Source organism: Hyla sarda, chromosome 9, assembly GCF_029499605.1.
Source record: "Hyla sarda isolate aHylSar1 chromosome 9, aHylSar1.hap1, whole genome shotgun sequence".
NCBI lineage: Eukaryota > Metazoa > Chordata > Amphibia > Anura > Hylidae > Hyla > Hyla sarda.
This window is the reverse complement of record NC_079197.1, coordinates 55,569,586-55,593,176: the sequence shown is the minus strand read 5'-3', so window position 1 is coordinate 55,593,176 and position 23,591 is coordinate 55,569,586. Positions and strand designations below refer to the sequence as shown.

Here is a 23,591-nt window from a genome sequence, read left to right as displayed (position 1 = left end):
GCTACATTTTTAGGTCCCCGCCCGCCCACATAAATTGATCCCTGTTTTAAAAATTAATAAAAATGTTGTTATAAAAAAAGATACATTTCGTTAGATACTATTTTTTCCTTCACTACTGTATCTTTATTTTTAATGGTAGCCTACGAAATTTTATTAAAAAAGATATCTCCATCACTTTTTTTGGATAGCTAAAGTCCAAAAAAAGAATAAAAAATGGCAAAGTTAAAACCCACATATCGTTTTTCTTGGCGTTTTTTTTCACTCTCATAGACTTCTATGGAAGAAAAACGCCACGATTTTGACTAAAAAAAAATCGTCAGTGGCTCAACATGCTGCAATTTTGGAAAACCGCCAAGGAGCTGAAAAATGCCACAAAGGAGTGAAAAAACGCCAAAAGGATTAAAAAAACGCCAAAGTGAAAAACACCAAGTGGAATAAGAAATTAGCGATTTCTCATTGATTTACATCTAACATCTGTCCGCACCGTTTTTTGGCCAAAAAAAAAACGTCATGCGGCAGAATTGGCGTTTTTCTTGGCATTTTTCCACAAAAAAAAAAAAACACATGGAAACTTAGCCATAGAGTGGAGTACTGACAGGGGCCCCTTGTATTTAGCATGTAACTAGATTTGGTCGATTTTCTGAACTCATTCATTGTGGTGGAATCAGTGTGGTCTGCTGCGCTTTGAGAGCCGAATGGACCACATATAGGGGGAGATTTATCAAAACCTGTGCAGAGGAAGAGTGGTGCAGTTGCCCATGGCAACCAATCAGGTTGCTTCTTTCATTTTCCACATTCCTCTAAAGAGGCCTGTGGAAAATGAAAGAAGCAATCTGATTGGTTGCTATGGGCAACTGCACCACTCTTCCTCTGCACAGGTTTTGATAAACCTCCCCCATAGTCACTGATACCAATGGGCCTGCACCCAGTAGCATCCATCTTTAACCGCGTACTAGCGCCTAAGCCAGAACCAAGAGTGGAACTCAGTGTCATGAAAACATCTGCACGTCTTAAGTGATATGGATTCACTTCCAGTTTTGACATTTCAATAGAGATAAATCCAGCCAAAATTGGAAGTAAGGCCATGATATTGTCCATAGTGATGACGCTTCACGTGACCACCTGTAAGAAAAGACATAAGGACTCAGCTTGGTATAAACGGCGTCGGGCGATGTTTGTTCAACATTAAACCGGTATTAATAATCCTATTGCCAAGTATTACTATGCCCGCGTGTTATAGCGCCATCTAGCGGCCAGCACGATCATTTGCGCTAGAACTTGAGGAACAGCCGGGAGAGCGAAGGGGAGGAGCGGTTCGGTTTCTGCATATGTTCGGAAATCTCACCTCACACCGGTCAGTGTTCCCGCTGTGAGGTGAAAAAATCAAACCCGTGAAAACATCTGCCGAAGCTAGAGCGGGGAGAAGCGAGGGCAGAGCCATTGGTTTGATTTTCACACCTCCGGTCCTACAGTTCTGTGTAGTGTGCGCTGGAGCAGGATCACCATAGTGACTGTATCGGCAACCTGCAGCCTCTCAGTCTCGGAGGCGGAACGTAAACGAGGTGATACCGGAAACCGGGTAGATGGTGGAGCGCTAGAATACTGGGATGAGCCGGAAGTAGGAAGAGATCCAAGCGTGATTCTACTGGGTGTATAGATTCTTTCCCCAATAAGTGTCGGTGCTTTGATGACTGTGAGTGGGTGAGGGCTCTGTACTGAGTACACTGATGACTGTGAGGGGATGAGGGCCCTGTACTGAGTACACTGATGACTGTGAGTGGGTGAGGGCTCTGTACTGAGTACACTGATGACCGTGAGGAGGTGAGGGCTCTGTACTGAGTACACTGATGACTGTGAGGAGGTGAGGGCCCTGTACTGAGTACACTGATGACTGTGAGGAGGTGAGGGCTCTGTACTGAGTACACTGATGACTGTGAGGAGGTGAGGGCTCTGTACTGAGTACACTGATGACTGTGAGGAGGTGAGGGCTCTGTACTGAGTACACTGATGACTGTGAGGAGGTGAGGGCTCTGTACTGAGTACACTGATGACTGTGAGGAGGTGAGGGCTCTGTACTGAGTACACTGATGACTGTGAGGAGGTGAGGGCTCTGTACTGAGTACACTGATGACTGTGAGGAGGTGAGGGCTCTGTACTGAGTACACTGATGACTGTGAGGGGGTGAGGGCTCTGTACTGAGTACACTGATGACTGTGAGGGGGTGAGGGCTCTGTACTGAGTACACTGATGTCTGTGAGGAGGTGAGGGCCCTGTACTGAGTACATTGATGACCGTGAGGGGGTGATGGCTCTGTACTGAGTACACTGATGACCGTGAGGGGGTGAGGGCTCTGTACTGAGTACACTGATGTCTGTGAGGAGGTGAGGGCCCTGTACTGAGTACACTGATGTCTGTGAGGGGGTGAGGGCCCTGTACTGAGTACACTGATGTCTGTGAGGGGGTGAGGGCCCTGTACTGAGTACATTGATGACCGTGAGTGGGTGATGGCTCTGTACTGAGTACACTGATGACCGTGAGGGGGTGAGGGCTCTGTACTGAGTACACTGATGTCTGTGAGGAGGTGAGGGCTCTGTACTGAGTACACTGATGACCGTGAGGAGGTGAGGGCTCTGTACTGAGTACACTGATGACTGTGAGGAGGTGAGGGCTCTGTACTGAGTACACTGATGACTGTGAGGAGGTGAGGGCTCTGTACTGAGTACACTGATGACTGTGAGTGGGTGAGGGCCCTGTACTGAGTACACTGATGACTGTGAGTGGGTGAGGGCTCTGTACTGAGTACACTGATGACTGTGAGTGGGTGAGGGCTCTGTACTGAGTACACTGATGACTGTGAGGAGGTGAGGGCCCTGTACTGAGTACACTGATGACTGTGAGGAGGTGAGGGCCCTGTACTGAGTACACTGATGACTGTGAGGAGGTGAGGGCCCTGTACAGAGTACACTGATGACTGTGAGGAGGTGAGGGCTCTGTACTGAGTACACTGATGACTGTGAGGGGGTGAGGGCTCTGTACTGAGTACACTGATGACTGTGAGGAGGTGAGGGCTCTGTACTGAGTACACTGATGACTGTGAGTGGGTGAGGGCTCTGTACTGAGTACACTGATGACTGTGAGGAAGTGAGGGCTCTGTACTGAGTACACTGATGACTGTGAGTGGGTGAGGGCTCTGTACTGAGTACACTGATGACTGTGAGGGGATGAGGGCTCTGTACTGAGTACACTGATGACTGTGAGAAGTTGAGGGCTCTGTACTGAGTACACTGATGACTGTGAGGAGGTGAGGGCTCTGTACTGAGTACACTGATGACTGTGAGGAGGTGAGGGCTCTGTACTGAGTACACTGATGACTGTGAGGAGGTGAGGGCCCTGTACTGAGTACACTGATGACTGTGAGGAGGTGAGGGCTCTGTACTGAGTACACTGATGACTGTGAGGAGGTGAGGGCCCTGTACTGAGTACACTGATGACTGTGAGTGGGTGAGGGCTCTGTACTGAGTACACTGATGACTGTGAGTGGGTGAGGGCTCTGTACTGAGTACACTGATGACTGTGAGGAGGTGAGGGCTCTGTACTGAGTACACTGATGACTGTGAGGAGGTGAGGGCTCTGTACTGAGTACACTGATGACTGTGAGGAGGTGAGGGCTCTGTACTGAGTACACTGATGACTGTGAGGAGGTGAGGGCTCTGTACTGAGTACACTGATGACTGTGAGGAGGTGAGGGCTCTGTACTGAGTACACTGATGACTGTGAGGAGGTGAGGGCCCTGTACTGAGTACACTGATGACTGTGAGGGCTCTGTACTGAGTACACTGATGACTGTGAGTGGGTGAGGGCTCTGCACTGAGTACACTGATGACTGTGAGGGCTCTGTACTGAGTACACTGATGACTGTGAGGAGGTGAGGGCTCTGTATTGAGTACACTGATGACTGTGAGGAGGTGAGGGCTCTGTACTGAGTACACTGATGACTGTGAGTGGGTGAGGGCTCTGTACTGAGTACACTGATGACTGTGAGGGGGTGAGGGCCCTGTACTGAGTACACTGATGACTGTGAGGAGGTGAGGGCTCTGTACTGAGTACACTGATGACTGTGAGGAGGTGAGGGCTCTGTACTGAGTACACTGATGACTGTGAGGGGGTGAGGGCTCTGTACTGAGTACACTGATGACTGTGAGGAGGTGAGGGCCCTGTACTGAGTACACTGATGACTGTGAGGAGGTGAGGGCCCTGTACTGAGTACACTGATGACTGTGAGGAGGTGAGGGCTCTGTACTGAGTACACTGATGACTGTGAGTGGGTGAGGGCTCTGTACTGAGTACACTGATGACTGTGAGTGGGTGAGGGCTCTGTACTGAGTACACTGATGACTGTGAGGGGGTGAGGGCCCTGTACTGAGTACACTGATGACTGTGAGGAGGTGAGGGCCCTGTACTGAGTACACTGATGACTGTGAGGAGGTGAGGGCTCTGTACTGAGTACACTGATGACTGTGAGGAGGTGAGGGCTCTGTACTGAGTACACTGATGACTGTGAGGAGGTGAGGGCTCTGTACTGAGTACACTGATGACTGTGAGTGGGTGAGGGCCCTGTACTGAGTACACTGATGGCTGTGAGTGGGTGAGGGCCCTGTACTGAGTACACTGATGGCTGTGAGGGGGTGAGGGCTCTGTACTGAGTACACTGATGACTGTGAGGAGGTGAGGGCTCTGTACTGAGTACACTGATGACTGTGAGGAGGTGAGGGCTCTGTACTGAGTACACTGATGACTGTGAGGAGGTGAGGGCCCTGTACTGAGTACACTGATGACTGTGAGGAGGTGAGGGCCCTGTACTGAGTACACTGATGACTGTGAGGAGGTGAGGGCTCTGTACTGAGTACACTGATGACTGTGAGGAGGTGAGGGCTCTGTACTGAGTACACTGATGACTGTGAGGAGGTGAGGGCCCTGTACTGAGTACACTGATGACTGTGAGGAGGTGAGGGCCCTGTACTGAGTACACTGATGACTGTGAGGAGGTGAGGGCCCTGTACTGAGTACACTGATGACTGTGAGGAGGTGAGGGCCCTGTACTGAGTACACTGATGACTGTGAGGAAGTGAGGGCTCTGTACTGAGTACACTGATGACTGTGAGTGGGTGAGGGCTCTGTACTGAGTACACTGATGACTGTGAGGGGATGAGGGCTCTGTACTGAGTACACTGATGACTGTGAGAAGTTGAGGGCTCTGTACTGAGTACACTGATGACTGTGAGGAGGTGAGGGCTCTGTACTGAGTACACTGATGACTGTGAGGAGGTGAGGGCTCTGTACTGAGTACACTGATGACTGTGAGGAGGTGAGGGCCCTGTACTGAGTACACTGATGACTGTGAGGAGGTGAGGGCTCTGTACTGAGTACACTGATGACTGTGAGGAGGTGAGGGCCCTGTACTGAGTACACTGATGACTGTGAGTGGGTGAGGGCTCTGTACTGAGTACACTGATGACTGTGAGTGGGTGAGGGCTCTGTACTGAGTACACTGATGACTGTGAGGAGGTGAGGGCTCTGTACTGAGTACACTGATGACTGTGAGGAGGTGAGGGCTCTGTACTGAGTACACTGATGACTGTGAGGAGGTGAGGGCTCTGTACTGAGTACACTGATGACTGTGAGGAGGTGAGGGCTCTGTACTGAGTACACTGATGACTGTGAGGAGGTGAGGGCTCTGTACTGAGTACACTGATGACTGTGAGGAGGTGAGGGCTCTGTACTGAGTACACTGATGACTGTGAGGAGGTGAGGGCCCTGTACTGAGTACACTGATGACTGTGAGGGCTCTGTACTGAGTACACTGATGACTGTGAGGAGGTGAGGGCTCTGTATTGAGTACACTGATGACTGTGAGGAGGTGAGGGCTCTGTACTGAGTACACTGATGACTGTGAGGGGGTGAGGGCTCTGTACTGAGTACACTGATGACTGTGAGGGGGTGAGGGCCCTGTACTGAGTACACTGATGTCTGTGAGGGGGTGAGGGCCCTGTACTGAGTACACTGATGTCCGTGAGGGGGTGAGGGCCCTGTACTGAGTACATTGATGACCGTGAGGGGGTGATGGCTCTGTACTGAGTACATTGATGACCGTGAGGGGGTGATGGCTCTGTACTGAGTACACTGATGACCGTGAGGGGGTGAGGGCTCTGTACTGAGTACACTGATGTCTGTGAGGGGGTGAGGGCCCTGTACTGAGTACACTGATGTCTGTGAGGGGGTGAGGGCCCTGTACTGAGTACATTGATGACCGTGAGGGGGTGATGGCTCTGTACTGAGTACACTGATGACTGTGAGGGGGTGAGGGCTCTGTACTGAGTACACTGATGTCTGTGAGGAGGTGAGGGCTCTGTACTGAGTACACTGATGACCGTGAGGAGATGAGGGCTCTGTACTGAGTACACTGATGACTGTGAGGAGGTGAGGGCTCTGTACTGAGTACACTGATGACTGTGAGGAGGTGAGGGCTCTGTACTGAGTACACTGATGACTGTGAGGAGGTGAGGGCTCTGTACTGAGTACACTGATGACTGTGAGGGCTCTGTACTGAGTACACTGATGACTGTGAGGGCTCTGTACTGAGTACACTGATGACTGTGAGGAGGTGAGGGCTCTGTACTGAGTACACTGATGACCGTGAGGGGGTGAGGGCTCTGTACTGAGTACACTGATGACTGTGAGGAGGTGAGGGCTCTGTACTGAGTACACTGATGACTGAGGAGGTGACGGCTCTGTACTGAGTACACTGATGACTGTGAGGGGGTGAGGGCTCTGTACTGAGTACACTGATGACGGAGGAGGTGAGTGCTCTGTACTGAGTACAATGATGACTGTGAGGAGGTGAGGGCCCTGTACTGAGTACACTGATGACTGTGAGGAGGTGAGGGCCCTGTACTGAGTACACTGATGACTGTGAGGAGGTGAGGGCCCTGTACTGAGTACACTGATGACTGTGAGGAGGTGAGGGCTCTGTACTGAGTACACTGATGACTGTGAGGAGGTGAGGGCCCTGTACTGAGTACACTGATGACTGTGAGGAGGTGAGGGCCCTGTACTGAGTACACTGATGACTGTGAGGAGGTGAGGGCCCTGTACTGAGTACACTGATGACTGTGAGGAGGTGAGGGCTCTGTACTGAGTACACTGATGACTGTGAGGAGGTGAGGGCTCTGTACTGAGTACACTGATGACTGTGAGGGGGTGAGGGCTCTGTACTGAGTACACTGATGACTGTGAGGGGGTGAGGGCTCTGTACTGAGTACACTGATGTCTGTGAGGAGGTGAGGGCCCTGTACTGAGTACATTGATGACCGTGAGTGGGTGATGGCTCTGTACTGAGTACACTGATGACCGTGAGGGGGTGAGGGCTCTGTACTGAGTACACTGATGTCTGTGAGGAGGTGAGGGCTCTGTACTGAGTACACTGATGACTGTGAGGAGGTGAGGGCTCTGTACTGAGTACACTGATGACTGTGAGGAGGTAAGGGCTCTGTACTGAGTACACTGATGACTGTGAGGGCTCTGTACTGAGTACACTGATGACTGTGAGGGCTCTGTACTGAGTACACTGATGACTGTGAGGAGGTGAGGGCTCTGTACTGAGTACACTGATGACCGTGAGGGGGTGAGGGCTCTGTACTGAGTACACTGATGACTGTGAGGGGGTGAGGGCTCTGTACTGAGTACACTGATGACTGTGAGGAGGTGAGGGCTTTGTACTGAGTACACTGATGACTGTGAGGAGGTGAGGGCCCTGTACTGAGTACACTGATGACTGTGAGGGGGTGAGGGCTCTGTACTGAGTACACTGATGACTGTGAGGGGGTGAGGGCTCTGTACTGAGTACACTGATGACTGTGAGGAGGTGAGGGCTCTGTACTGAGTACACTGATGACTGTGAGGAGGTGAGGGCTCTGTACTGAGTACACTGATGACTGTGAGGAGGTGAGGGCTCTGTACTGAGTACACTGATGACTGTGAGGAGGTGAGGGCTCTGTACTGAGTACACTGATGACTGTGAGGGGGTGAGGTCTCTGTACTGAGTACACTGATGTCTGTGAGGAGGTGAGGGCTCTGTACTGAGTACACTGATGACTGTGAGGGGGTGAGGGCTCTGTACTGAGTACACTGATGACTGTGAGGGGGTGAGGGCTCTGTACTGAGTACACTGATGTCCGTGAGGAGGTGAGGGCCCTGTACTGAGTACATTGATGACCGTGAGGGGGTGATGGCTCTGTACTGAGTACACTGATGACCGTGAGGGGGTGAGGGCTCTGTACTGAGTACACTGATGTCTGTGAGGAGGTGAGGGCTCTGTACTGAGTACACTGATGACTGTGAGGAGGTGAGGGCTCTGTACTGAGTACACTGATGTCTGTGAGGAGGTGAGGGCCCTGTACTGAGTACACTGATGTCTGTGAGGGGGTGAGGGCCCTGTACTGAGTACACTGATGTCTGTGAGGGGGTGAGGGCCCTGTACTGAGTACATTGATGACCGTGAGTGGGTGATGGCTCTGTACTGAGTACACTGATGACCGTGAGGGGGTGAGGGCTCTGTACTGAGTACACTGATGTCTGTGAGGAGGTGAGGGCTCTGTACTGAGTACACTGATGACCGTGAGGAGGTGAGGGCTCTGTACTGAGTACACTGATGACTGTGAGGAGGTGAGGGCTCTGTACTGAGTACACTGATGACTGTGAGGAGGTGAGGGCTCTGTACTGAGTACACTGATGACTGTGAGGAGGTAAGGGCTCTGTACTGAGTACACTGATGACTGTGAGGGCTCTGTACTGAGTACACTGATGACTGTGAGGGCTCTGTACTGAGTACACTGATGACTGTGAGGAGGTGAGGGCTCTGTACTGAGTACACTGATGACCGTGAGGGGGTGAGGGCTCTGTACTGAGTACACTGATGACTGTGAGGAGGTGAGGGCTCTGTACTGAGTACACTGATGACTGTGAGGGGGTGAGGGCTCTGTACTGAGTACACTGATGACTGTGAGGGGGTGAGGGCTCTGTACTGAGTACACTGATGACTGTGAGGAGGTGAGGGCTCTGTACTGAGTACACTGACTGTGAGGAGGTGAGGGCTCTGTACTGAGTACACTGATGACTGAGGAGGTGAGGGCTCTGTACTGAGTACACTGATGACTGAGGAGGTGAGGGCTCTGTACTGAGTACACTGATGACTGTGAGGAGGTGAGGGCTCTGTACTGAGTACACTGATGACTGTGAGGAGGTGAGGGCTCTACTGAGTACACTGATGACTGTGAGGAGGTGAGGGCTCTGTACTGAGTACACTGATGACTGTGAGGAGGTGAGGGCTCTGTACTGAGTACACTGATGACTGAGGAGGTGAGGGCTCTGTACTGAGTACACTGATGACTGTGAGGAGGTGAGGGCTCTGTACTGAGTACACTGATGACTGTGAGGAGGTGAGGGCTCTGTACTGAGTACACTGATGACTGTGAGGAGGTGAGGGCTCTGTACTGAGTACACTGATGACTGTGAGGAGGTGAGGGCTCTGTACTGAGTACACTGATGTCTGTGAGGGGGTGATGGCTCTGTACTGAGTACACTGATGACTGTGAGGGGGTGAGGGCCCTGTACTGAGTACACTGATGACTGTGAGGAGGTGAGGGCCCTGTACTGAGTACACTGATGACTGTGAGGAGGTGAGGGCCCTGTACTGAGTACACTGATGACTGTGAGGAGGTGAGGGCCCTGTACTGAGTACACTGATGACTGTGAGGAGGTGAGGGCCCTGTACTGAGTACACTGATGACTGTGAGGAGGTGAGGGCCCTGTACTGAGTACACTGATGACTGTGAGGAGGTGAGGGCCCTGTACTGAGTACACTGATGACTGTGAGGAGGTGAGGGCCCTGTACGGAGTACACTGATGACTGTGAGGAGGTGAGGGCCCTGTACGGAGTACACTGATGACTGTGAGGAGGTGAGGGCCCTGTACGGAGTACACTGATGACTGTGAGGAGGTGAGGGCCCTGTACGGAGTACACTGATGCCTGTGAGGAGGTGAGGGCCCTGTACTGAGTACACTGATGACTGTGAGGAGGTGAGGGCTCTGTACTGAGTACACTGATGACTGTGAGGAGGTGAGGGCTCTGTACTGAGTTCACTGATTTTTGTGGTAATTTCACTATCTACAATAAGAGATTTGGACTTTTTGTTCCAGGCATGGAGGGGCGCGCAACATATGAGGAGTACCCTTACCCTGTAGTCTTCCTTCCTCCATACGAGAACCCTCCTGCTTGGATTCCCCTTCAAGAGGTAATGACCAGAGTCTCTCCCTGGGTTTTCCTTAGCTGTACACACTAAAGGGGCTTTTTAACCATTTCCAAAACTTGTATAGGGAAGAGAATGAAAAAAAGTAAGTATACTCACCCCATTAACTTGCTGCCATTCCAACACCTCTGTTGCTCTTGAGTCCCCCTAGTAGAAGTGCTACAATGCCATTCCTGTATACCGAACATGTGACACTGCAGCCAATCACTGACCTCAGTCGACCCTTGCTTATTACCGCTGAGGGCAGTCATTGGCTGCATCATCATGTGTCAGTGTATGGCACACTACCCTCCCTATCTTTTTTAATAAATGGTCTCACAGCACCCACTGGACCACCAGGGATGGGATACAGACACCTTTAGACTCCACTGTCAGCTTTGACAGCGGCGATCTAAAGGGTTAATATGCCACCCACCCAACGCAATTTTATTTTGGACGGTATACGTTTCATTCTACAGCACAATTATTTTGAATTTAACCCCTTAAGGACTCAGCCCATTTGGACCTTAAGGACTAAGACAATTTTATTTTTACGTTTTCGTTTTTTCCTCCTCCCCTTCAAAAAATCATAACTCTTTTATATTTTTATCCACAGACTAGTATGAGGGCTTTCTTTTTTTCGTGCGACCAGTTGTCCGTTGTAATGCCATCACTTACTTTACCATAAAATGTATGGCGCAACCCAAAAAATACTATTTGTGTGGGGAAATTAAGAAAACCGCAATTTTGCTAATTTTGGAAGGTTTTGTTTTCACGCTGTACAATCTTTGGTAAAAACGACATGTGTTCTTTATTCTCTGGGTCAATACGATTAAAATGATACCCATGATTATACACTTTTCTATTACTGTTGTGCTTTAAAAAAATCGCAAACTTTTTCACCAAATTAGTACGTTTAAAATCCCCCTATTTTGAAGACCTATAACTTTTTCATTTTTCCGAATAAGCGGAAGTATGAGGGCTCATTTTTTGCACCTTGATCTGTACTTTTTATTAATACCACATCTGCTTATACAAAACTTTTATTAAATTTTTTCTAAAAATTTTTTTTGGATAAAATGTTATAAAAAAGCAGCTATTTTGGACTTTTTTTTTATTTTTTACGTTCACGCCGTTCACCGTACGGGATCATTTACATTTTATTTTAATAGTTCGGATATTTACGCACGCGGCAATACCAAATATGTATATAAAATAATTTTTTTTACACCTTTTGGGGGTAAAATAGGGAAAATGGGACAATTTACGTTTTTATTGGGGGAGGAAGTTTTTCACATTTTTTTTTACTTTATTTTTTTACTATTTTTATTTTTACACTCTTATAGTCCCCATAGGGGACTATTTATCGCAACCATTCGATTGCTAATGCTGTTCAGTGCTATGTATAGTACACAGCACTGATCAGCATTATCGGTTATCTTCCGCTCTGGTCTGCGGGAAGGCAGATCAGAGCAGAAGACTTCCGGAAGGCAGCGGAGCCAGTTGAGGGGACCTCCGTCTGCCGTGCCAGATGATAGGATCGCTGCGGCAGCGCTGCGGCCGATCCGATCATCCTGTTAAGTGACCGCGATGTTGCAGATGCCGTGATCTGTATTGATCACGGCATCTGAGGGGATAATGGCGGACATCTGCAGGATCGCGGGTGTCCGCCATTACCGGCGGGCCCCTGGCTGCGATCCACAGACGGGACCTGCAGCACATGATGCCGGCATCGCTCCGATGCCCGCGGTTATGCTCAGGACGTAAATGTACGTCCTGGTGCGTTAAGTACCACATCACCAGGACGTACATTTACGTCCTGTGTCGTTAAAGGGTTAATGGTCATATCTACAAACAAGAATGCGGCACTGCGGTGGGATCACGTTTCGCACCAAGTCTAGCTAATTTATGGGTCTTTATGAAAAATGTATACACACACTGTATAATAAGGTTGTTTCCTACAACAGATACAAAGATGACATTTTCATTGTGTGGGGTGGTACTAAAGAAGAATTAGTATATTTTGTGAAAGATCTCAACACCAAAACATGGAATCTAGAATTCACTCATAATTTATTTAATAACGATGCAGATTTCCTAGATGTCACAGTGTCACACAATAAATTTTACCAGCTGGAAACGCAAACTTTCTTTAAGCGCGTTGATAGCAACAGCTATCTGGACTATACCAGTGTACACTATGGGAAGTGGCTACAAAATATCCCATATGGTCAATTTGAAAGAATTTGACGCAATTGCACCAAAAAGGAGTCCTATATAAAACAAATCAATACCTTGGTAGAAAGAATCAAAAAGAAAGGCTACCCAAAATGAATGCGAGACAGAAAGCAGCTACATTAGACCAACAAACCTGCTTACGACCATAAGAATTTTTTTTTTAAAAAACAAATAGTAATAATTTTAAAAGAAATTTTTATTACATACTACAGTTCTGACTAGGGATGTCCCGATACCATTTTTGTAAGACCCAGTACGAGTACCGATACTTTAATTCTAGTACTCGGCGATACCAAGTATGAGTACTTATATTTTAAGGGGAATCTGACACCAGGGTGACCCGGTTTCTGGCGCTGCTTACTGTGCTGATATGTGGGTCCTTGTTGTGTACAATAGAGGCGGCTGCTGTAGTTTGAGCCAAGATTTCTCTCTTCATTGGGCAGAACAGGGATTTTGCATTGGCTATGAGACCGATGTACACATGGTGAGCAGCGGTAGAAACCGGGTCACCTGCACAATCTACCTATAAATTCAAGTTAGTGCAGGTGACTCTGCTGTAAGATTACATTTAATAGTAGGTAGTATCCCCTTGCAGATATTAGTAGCAGCCCCCCTGTAGACAGCAGCCCCCTGTAGACTGTAGGCCCCCCTTGTAGACATTAGTAAAGGCCCCTATTTAGACAGCAGCAACCCCCCCCCCTTTAGACAGCAGCATTGGCTCCTCCTTTAGACAGCAGCAGGGGCTCCCCCTTTAGACAGCAGCAGCCCCCCCCCTGTTTAGACAACAGCAGCAGGCCCTTCCCTCCCTTTAGACAGCAGCAGGGTCCCCCGTTTAGACACCAGCAGGCCCCCCTGTAGACATTAGTAGCAGCCACCTCCTTGCAGACAGCTCACCTGCGACTGTCCTCTGTCGGGTGCTGCCGCTCCATTGCCCTGTTCTCCCGTCCGCATCATGGTGTCCTATGGAGGAGCATGTGACATATACGTCGCTCTACTTCCTCCGTAGCGTTACGCTGGGTGCAGGGGAGGAGGAGTGACGTGTGTGTCACATGCTCCTCCATGGAACCCTATGATGCATATGGGAGAACGGGGCAGCTGAGCGGCAGCAGGTATTGGGGACATTAAACGAGTCCCTGATACCATGCAAATGGCTAGTATCGGCCCCGATACTAGTATCGGGACATCCCTAGTTCTGACCATAAAACAATCAGACAGATCTTATTGAAACATTGGGGCATTTTAAAATTAGCCCCCTACCTGAAAGATATAATTCCTGCAAAACCAAATATCACACTTCGCAAATCTAAATCATTAAAAAACATGTTGGCTCCAAGTAAATTAAAACGGGTCAAAAGGCAGACCATGGCTAACAGCTTTCTACCTGTTCCCCTGGGCTGTTTTAAATGTAATAATACTGTTTGCAAGTGTTGCCTAAATATTGCACATGGTAAAAAGGAATTAAAATCTGCAGTCACCGGTGAATTGTTTCAAATCAAGTCTTCAATGAACTGTAGTGCCAGTTATGTTATTTATCTTATGGATTGTCCATGTGGCCTCCAATATGTTGACTGTACCATCCAACCTTTTAGATGCTGGATTAACAAACACCGGGCCAATGTCACTAACGGCTACATGTAACAGTGTATCTAGACATGCTGTGAAACAACATAACCGTGACACACACCTAGGGGCACAAACCAGCGATTTAGCTCTCTGAAAAAGAGAAAATTATTGAATCTAAAAACGCTAGTTCCCTTTGGTCTTACATCTTTTACTTGTTCCACATCTTTCCCTCTCCCTCCCCCCCCCCCCCCCTATGTATTATTAATATACCAGTATTCTCTATTGCAGAATAGCCCCTAGTCAATTCTATTTACCGTATTTTTCACCATTTAAGACGCTCCGGCATATAAGACGCACCCAATTTTAAAGGAGGAAAATCTAGAAAAAAAAGATTCTGAACCAAATACTGTAGTAAAATATTTTATATCAGTATAGTTCCCCCACAATAGTTGGCAGTATAGTTCCCCCACAATGGTAGGCAGCTCCACCCCACAGACATACAGCTTCCAGCCATATACATAGTACGGCTGGAGGCTGTATGTCTGTACTGCTGCCCCCACAGTGTTCCGGTCACCGCTCCTCTGGCCCGGTGTCACAATCTACTGCTATGGCCTATGGACCATAGCAGTAGATGCCGGGACCGGAGGAGCGGTGACCGGAACACTGAAGATTACGCGCCGCCGGTCACTCACCCGGCCCCGGCCAGCGCACGTCTTCCTCCGGTCCTCCTGCACCTCTATGGTTGTACGCACGGGACGTCACTGAGGTCCTGTGCATACAACCATAGAGAGGCGGAGGATCGCAGGAAGACCGGAGGAGGACGCGCATCGGCCGGGGAATGGTTAGTGACCCGCGGACATCCTTATGTCCCAAAAAGATTTTTCGCCGTATAAGATGCACTAGATTGTTTTATTGCCACTACAAATATGTTATTTTCAATTTAATATGATTTGCTGTCACCGCAAGCTTTTATATATACTAAACTTTCCATTAGATTGCCACCGCTAGACTATTTTATTAATAGGAACTTGCCGATCCACCATGTTATCTGTACGACAGACCATTCATCCACTTAAGCTCCTGTGCTGAGCTCGGCTTACTGACACTATTGTCTTTGTTAAAAAATGATATCCATATACAATACTATCAGTCCATTGGAATCTAATATTATTATTTTAGCTCCGCACTATGTGCTGTATGGTATTTATTACTCAATATATTCCTCATCATGTCTCAGTTTTAAATAAAAAATTAGTGTAATACTCACCAACAGGCCTCCGCTATACCTTCTATTCAAGCTGTTACGCTGCCTCATATAGTCCTGGCCACCACGTTGAGGATACTCTCCTATATATCTATATATATATATATATATATAAAACTCAACGTGTGTGTATGTATGTATGTATGTTCCAGTATCACGTCCAAACAGCTAAAGATATTAACATGAAACTTGGCACACATGTTACTTATATGTCAACAACAAACATAGGATAGTTGATTTAACCCTTACTCACCCCCCCCCCCATTTGCCAGGGATTATGTTTAAAGTCCCATACAAGTCAATGGGAAATATATGTTACTGCATAACTTCCAAACGGCTGGAGATATTTTGATAATACTTGGTCACATGTTACTTATATATCCAATTAAAATATAGGAAAATATAGGCAGTCTCTGTGGAGTGAAGGGAGCGGAAACCAGACTGTAAGGGGTCAAGGAGAGAGTTCTCAGAGAGATAGCGGATAAGGCGGGAGTAGACCAGGAGTTTGGAGATAAAGGGGAGATTTGACACGGGTCGATAGTTGGCTGCACAGGACGGGTCCAGAGATGTTTTTTTCAATAGTGGGGTTATGATAGTGTTTGAAGGAGGAGGGAAAGATATATATAAAACTCAATGTGTGTGTATGTATGTTTGTGTATATATGTGTGTATGTTCCACAAAAACTTCCAAACGGCTAAAGATATTAACATGACACTTGACGCACATGTTACTTATATGTCAGCAACAAACATAGGATAGGTAATTTAACCCTTACTCACCCCCATTTGCCAGGGGCGGGGTTTATGTTTAATGTCCCACATAAGTCAATGGAAATATATGTTACTGCATAACTTCCAACTTCCAAACGGCTGGAGATATTTCGATAATACTTAGTCACATGTTACTTATATGTCCACTTAAAATATAGGACAGTTAATTTAACCCTTAACTACCCCCATTTGTGAGTGTCGGGGTTTTTGTTTAACGTCCCATGCAAATCAATGGGAAATGTATGTTCCCACATAACTTCCGTACGGCTGGAGATATTTCAATACCTGGTACACATATTACTGGTCGGGATATGAGGACGGGATGGGAGGTCGAGATAGGAGGTCGGGATATGAGGCCTGGATGGGATAGGAGGTCGAGAAATAAGGATGGGAAAGGAGGACGGGATAGGAGGACGGGATAGGAGGTCGAGATAGGAGGATGGTATAGGAGGTTGGGATATGACAAGAATATATAAGGATGGGATATGAAGTCAAAAGCTTCCTGCCCAACAAGGATTAGGAAGGAAAAACCGGGCGACGCCGGGTACTCAGCTAGTAATATATATTACCTTGTTACTGTTACGGTCCTCCATCCTGACTATATCCATCTGCCAGTAAGATCTGTCATGGGGCCCTCTTTACGTTGTAAACATCCGGCACTATGCTTATTCATTCATAAAATGATTTTGCCGTTTACACACTGACACTGCAAGCCTTTCATTCACAAACTTTTGTCACCACGTTTTAACTGATGCATATTCAATCCAGTAACTTAAACATTATACTTGCAGATGTATTTTTATATACATTTTTTATTATATCTTCTATTGAACGGATATTTGCATCCCTGTAAGCCTGAAGTTTTTACATACGGAAGAATTTTTGTCCGGAAGAATTTCACTCGTTTACATCCGGGTCAAATTACGTAACTAGTCACTTTATTATATAATGTTTTTAAATTAGCAATTGTTAACATTTGTCTTTATGTATTCCTATTATTTTATGTATGACATTTTTCCTATGATACGTTTCTTTTATATGGTCTACTAGCTGAGTACCCGGCGTTGCCCGGTTTTTCCTTCCTCATCCTTGTTGGGGAGGAAAATAAACAAAGGAGGAAGCTTTTGACTTCATATCCCGTCCTCATATATTGTTGTCATATCCCAACCCCATATCCCATCCTCCCGTCTCGCCCTCCTCCCGTCTCGCCCTCCTCCCGTCTCGCCCTCCTCCCATCTCGCCCTCCTCCCATCTCGCCCTCCCATCCCGTCCTAATATGTGTACCAGGTATTATTGAAATATCTCCAGCTATACGGAAGTTATGTGGGAACATATATTTCCCATTGACTTGTATGGGACTTTAAACATAAACCCCGCCCCTGGCAAATGGGGGTGAGTAAGGGTTAAATCACCTATCCTATGTTTGTTGTTGACATATAAGTAACATGTGTGCCAAGTTTCATGTTAATATCTTTAGCCATTTGGATGTTTTTGTGGAACATACATACACACATTGAGTTTTATATATATAGATTTATATGTACATTTATTGTGCCGGAAAATCACGCCCCCTTTTTATTGGCGCTTCTTTTTGAATATATATAGAAGCTATGAACCTGCTATGGCACACATCTGCAACTGAAAAAGAATAAGAAAATACCCGAAATGCATCTTGCTTAGGGATGTACATGTAGACTGTCTTTTATAAAAAATAAAATAAAAAATAAATAAAAAAAGTACGGTTTGCTTATCAAGATACCCATCCTTGCCTTTTATGGGATAGCGCCATTTTGGAGTTTTATTTTTCTTCCTGCTTTCTATACTGGGAGTAGTAGCTTTGCAACAATTGGAGACACACTGTTTGGAAAACACTGATGTGATAGGAATTAAAGGGGTATTACAGGAAAAAAACTTTTATATATATATATATATCAACTGGCTCCAGAAAGTTACAGATTTGTAAATGACTTCTTTAAAAAAAATCTCAATCCTTTCAGTACTTATAAGCTTCTGTAGTTAAGGTTATTCTTTTCTGTCTAAGTGCTCTCTGATGACACCTGTCTCTGGAAACGCCCAGTTTAGAAGAGGTTTGCTATGGCGATTTGCTTCTAAACTGGGTGTTTCCCGAGACAGGTGTCATCAGAGAGGACTTAGACAGAAAAGAACAACCTTAACTTCAGAAGGATTAAGATTTTTTAATAGAAGTAATTTACAAATCTGTTTAACTTTCTGGAGCCAGTTGATATATAAAAAAAAGTTTTTCCCTGGAATACCCCTTTAATCATTCCTCACTGATGGACTTGTATAACCTGTCTCTGTTCTTCTCTCTATGGAGAAGAGTTATCAAAACCTGTGTGTCAGCAACCAATCAGATCGCTATTTTTCAGAGGCCCTTGTAAAAATAAAAGAACTGATCTGATTGGTTGCTATGGGAAACTCAGCAACTCTTCCTCTGCACAGGTTTTCATAAATCTCCCCGATATCATTCAGGCTAGGTTAACATCATGATTTGTGCCTCGAGGCACGGATAAGTTGATAAACAGTCAAAATGACAGATCTGTGCTGGGACAGGCATTGCCCCATTCATTTTAATGGCCTGAGCTTGGTCCGCTAGTAACATACATGTATCCAAGTTTTGTCTCTGACTGAAAAGTGCTGCAAGTCACGCTTCTCCGTACGGACCAAAAGTATACACTCGGAAAATGACTTGTAGTCACGCTCAAGCCGTTGAAATGAGTAAGGCCTATGGCTGTAGAGCACAGGTACATCAGCATGCTATTTTGACAGTTTCCTGGCCCAAATTGTGATGTGACTCTAGCTTAGATCTGCAAATTTAAAAAGAGGCTTAACACCTTAAGGACTCAGCCCATTTGGACCTTAAGGACAATTTTATTTTTACGCTTTCGTTTTATCCTCCTCCCCTTCAAAAAATCATAACTCTTTTATATTTTCATCCACAGACTAGTATGAGGGCTTGTTTTTTGCGCGACCAGTTGTCTGTTGTAATGCCATCACTCACTTTACCATAAAATGTATGGCGCAACCCAAAAAATACTATTTGTGTGGGGAAATTAAAAAGAAAACCGCAATTGTGCAAATTTTGGAAGGTTTTGTTTTCACGCCGTACAATTTATGGTAAAAACGACGTGTTTTTTATTCTCTGGGTCAATACGATTAAAATGATACCCATGATTATACACTTTTCTATTACTGTTGCACTTAAATAAAATCGCAAACTTTTTAACCAAATTAGTACGTTTAAAATCCCCCTATTTTGAAGACCTATAACTTTTTCATTTTTTCATATAAGCGGTGGTATGAGGGCTCATTTTTTGCGCAGTGATCTGTACTTTTTATTAATACCATATTTGCTTTTACAAAACTTTTATTACATTTTTTATAAAAAATTTTTGGAATAAAATGTTATAATAAATTTTGGACTTTTTTTTTTTTACGTTCACGCTGTTCACCATACGGGATAATTTACATTTTATTTTAATAGTTTGGATATTTACGCACGCGGCGATACCAAATATGTATATAAAATAATTTTTTAACACTTTTTGGGGGGGTAAAATGGGACAATTTACATTTTTATTGGGGGAGGGGGTTTTTCAAATTTTTTTTTTTACTTTTATTTTTTTACTTTTATTTTTACACTCTTATAGTCCCCATAGGGGACCATTTATAGCAACCATTCGATTGCTAATCCTGTTCAGTGCTATGTATAGGACACAGGGTTATCGTCATCTTCTGCTCTGGTCTGCGGGAAGGCAGATCAGAGCAGAAGACTCCCGGAAGGCAGCGGAGCCAGGTGAGGGGACCTCCGTCTGCCGTGCAGGATGATCGGATCGCCGTTGCAGCGCTGCGGGCGATCCGATCATCCGGTTAAGTGATCGCGATGCTGCAGATGCTGTGATCTGTATTGATCATGGCATCTGAGGGGTTAATGGCGGACATCCGTGGGATCGCGGGTGTCCGCCATTACCGGCGGATCCCTGGCTGCGATCCACAGCCGGGACCTGCCGCGCATGATGCCGGCATCGCTCTGATGCCCGTGGTTATGCTCAGGACGTAAATGTACGTCCTGGTGCGTTAAGTACCACATCACCAGGACATACATTTACGTCCTGCGTCGTTAAGGGTTAAACACTGAAAAAAAACAACTACTCAAAAACAATTCTGGTAACCAAGTTATTGCCACTAAATCGCCATGTGCGCAAAAAAAAGTGAGTGGTCTTTTAAGACCAAAACATTCCACAAGTGCCCGCATGTTTATTGTTTGTTTTTTCTCTGTTACTTTCACAGCGCATCTCCAACTCAGATTACAACAATGAGCTGACACGCTTCCTCCCTCGCTCCATCCTTCTAAAGAAGCCCCCAGGGGCACAGGTTTGTGAGGAGTCTGATCACAGAGGATACATCCTCCACAAGTTTTATCTGGAGTTTCCCAACTCCACTATAAACATAATGGGGGAGATCTATCAAGCCTTGTGCAAAGGATCAATAGAGCAATTTCCCATAGCAATCAATACATTTTTTTTTAATGGGCACTGTCAGATCCAAAAACTTATGTGTTGTTACTGATGAAAATTAAAGACATTTTGTAATATGGTTGTTTAACATTTTTAAATATTTAATAAAGAAAATGGCTCCTGAAAATCCCACCGCTAGGGATCCCCATACCTAATGGGACACCAACCAGTCCTGCAGCAGCATCAGACTTGTCCATGAGTCGTGGACAGGGCTGTATTAGCAGACACGCCCCCTTCCCCTGAGAGGATTTCTAACACTGTGAGCTAATATAAAGAGGTATTTGTTATAATAATATAGGTGTTAGAGGCATTGAAATTAGTTGTACATGGTCAGGATTAGGTACTGAGTAATTTATTATATAACTTTTTTTTTTTTTTTTTTTTGGGGGGGGGGGGGGGGGGGGGTTGTCTGACAGGTATCCTTTAACCCCTTAAGGACCCAGCCATTTTACACCTTAGGACCCGGCCATTTTTTGCACATCTGACCACTGTCACTTTAAACATTAATAACTCTGGAATGCTTTTAGTTATCATTCTGATTCCGAGATTGTTTTTTCGTGACATATTCTACTTTAACTTGGTGGTAACATTTTTTGGTAACTTGCATCCTTTCTTGGTGAAAAATCCCAAAATTTGATGAAAAATTAGAAAATTTTACATTTTTCTAACTTTGAAGCTCTCTGCTTGTAAGGAAAATGGATATTCAAAATAATTTTTTTTTTTATTCACATATACAATATGTCTACTTTTATGTTTGCATCATAAAATTGACGTGTTTTTACTTTTGGAAGACACCAGAGGGCTTCAAAGTTCAGCAGCAATTTTCCAATTTTTCACAAAATTTCAAAACTCACTATTTTTCAGGGACCAGTTCAGGTTTGAAGTGAATTTGAAGGGTCTTCATCTTAGAAATACCCCACAAATGACCCCATTATAAAAACTGCACCCCCCAAAGTATTCAAAATCACATTCAGTCAGCGTTTTAACCCTTTAGGTGTTTCACAGGAATAGCAGCAAAGTGAAGGAGAAAATTCACAATCTTCATTTTTTACACTCACATGTTCTTGTAGACCCAATTTTTGAATTTTTACAAGGGGTAAAAGGAGAAAATTTTTACTTCTATTTGTAACCCAATTTCTCTCGAGTAAGCACATACCTCATACGTCTATGTAAAGTGTTCGGCGGGCGCAGTAGAGGGCTCAGAAGCGAAGGAGCGACAAGGGGATTTTGGAGAGTACGTTTTTCTGAAATGGTTTTTGGGGGGCATATTGCATTTAGGAAGCCCCTATGGTGCCAGAACAGCAAAAACACCCACATGGCATACCATTTTGGAAACTAGACCCCTTGAGGAACATAACAATGAATTAAGTGAGCCTTAATACCCCACAGGGGTTTCACGACTTTTCCATATGTACATTTATTTTTTATTTTTTTTTCACTAAAATGTGTGTTTCCCCCCAAATTTCATTTTTGCAAGGGTTAATAGCAGTAAATACTGCCCAAAATTTGTAACCCCATCTCTTCTGAGTATGGAGGTACCCCATAAGTTCCCCTGAAGTGCACTACGGGCGAACTACAATGCTCAGAAGAGAAGGAGTAATATTTGGCTTTTTGAGAGCAAATTTTGCTAGGGGGGCATGTCGCATTTAGGAAGCCTCTATGGTGCCAGAACAGCAAAAACATCCACATGGCATACCATTTTGGAAACTAGACCCCTTGAGGAACGTAACAAGGAATTAAGTGAGCCTTTATACCCCACAGGGGTTTCATGACTTTTCCATATGTAAAACATTTTTATTTATTTTTCACTAAAATGTGTGTTTCCCCCCCAAATTTCACATTTTTGCAAGGGTTAATAGCAGAAAATACCCCCCAAAATTTGTAACCCCATCTCTTCTGAGTATGGAGGTACCCCATAAGTGGACGTCAAGTGCACTGCAGGAGCACCACAATGCTCAGAAGAGAAGGAGTCACATTTGCAAACTTTGCTGAAATGGGGGGGACATGTCGCATTTGGGAAGCCCCTATGGTGCCAGGACAGCAAAAAAAAAACACATGGCATCACATTTTGGAAACTAGACCCCTTGAGGAACGTAACAAGGGGTAAAGTAAGCCTAAATACCCACAGGGGTTTCACGACTTTTGCACATGTAAAATAAAAAAATAAAAATTTCACTAAAATGTGGGTTTTCCCCAAAATTTTACATTTTTACAAGGGTTAATAGCAGAAAAGACACCACAAAATGTGTAAATACATTTCTTTGGAATAAGGACATACCTTAATTTTTTATGATTTTCGCTCCGCGGGTGCACACCAGGTCTTGGAGTGGGAAGTCAGTCAGGGGCCTTGAGCTTATTATAGCAGCCAGGATGTGGGACCCCCCCCCCTCAAGGAGCATTAATGGGGGGAGCACTGAGCCCTAAAATAGGGGAACACTATGGGGGACAACGGGCCGTAACTGGGGTAGACAGGTGGGGTACAGAGGCCCATAAAATGGGGTACAGTGGGCCAGAAAACTATAAATCATAAAATAATAAAACAGGATATGTTCCCAGAATGATGACCCAGAGCATAGCCAAAACTAAAAAAAATATGCCCGCCCAAAACCCTATGCTCTGAGTCATTATTCTGGGAATGTGATGTGTGTGGCCGTCCCTAACCTGTTGCCTCAAATGCGCACCCGCTCAGGTGGAGAGAGAGCACTGCGCATTTGAGGCAACATAAAAAGTCCCTGATGATAGTGACTCAGTGACCTATGACCCATTTCTGAAAAAAACACCCCTAGAGGTCTTATCAGGTTTTTTTTTTTTTTTTCAGTTTTTTTGGGCAATTTAGTGGTTTATGGGGGTTAAAATTTGGAATGTACTCTGGACTTTG

The 23,591-nt window shown here is 45.7% G+C and overlaps 1 protein-coding gene across 13 annotated transcripts in view; it reads left to right on the top strand.

Moving 5' to 3' along the window:
• Window positions 1–1,198: 1,198 nt before the first annotated feature.
• Window positions 1,199–23,591, top strand: part of PDZD11 (PDZ domain containing 11) — a 47,524-nt gene continuing 25,131 nt past the window's right edge. Inside the window, exons 1-3 of one of the 13 annotated variants that reach the window (XM_056538356.1) lie at window positions 1,201–1,354; window positions 10,255–10,349; window positions 20,487–20,570. In XM_056538356.1, coding sequence (XP_056394331.1) covers window positions 10,257–10,349; window positions 20,487–20,570 — 177 coding nt within the window. In that variant the 5' untranslated portion in view covers window positions 1,201–1,354; window positions 10,255–10,256. The other 12 variants (XM_056538360.1, XM_056538358.1, XM_056538359.1 and 9 more) reach the window with 12 other exon arrangements.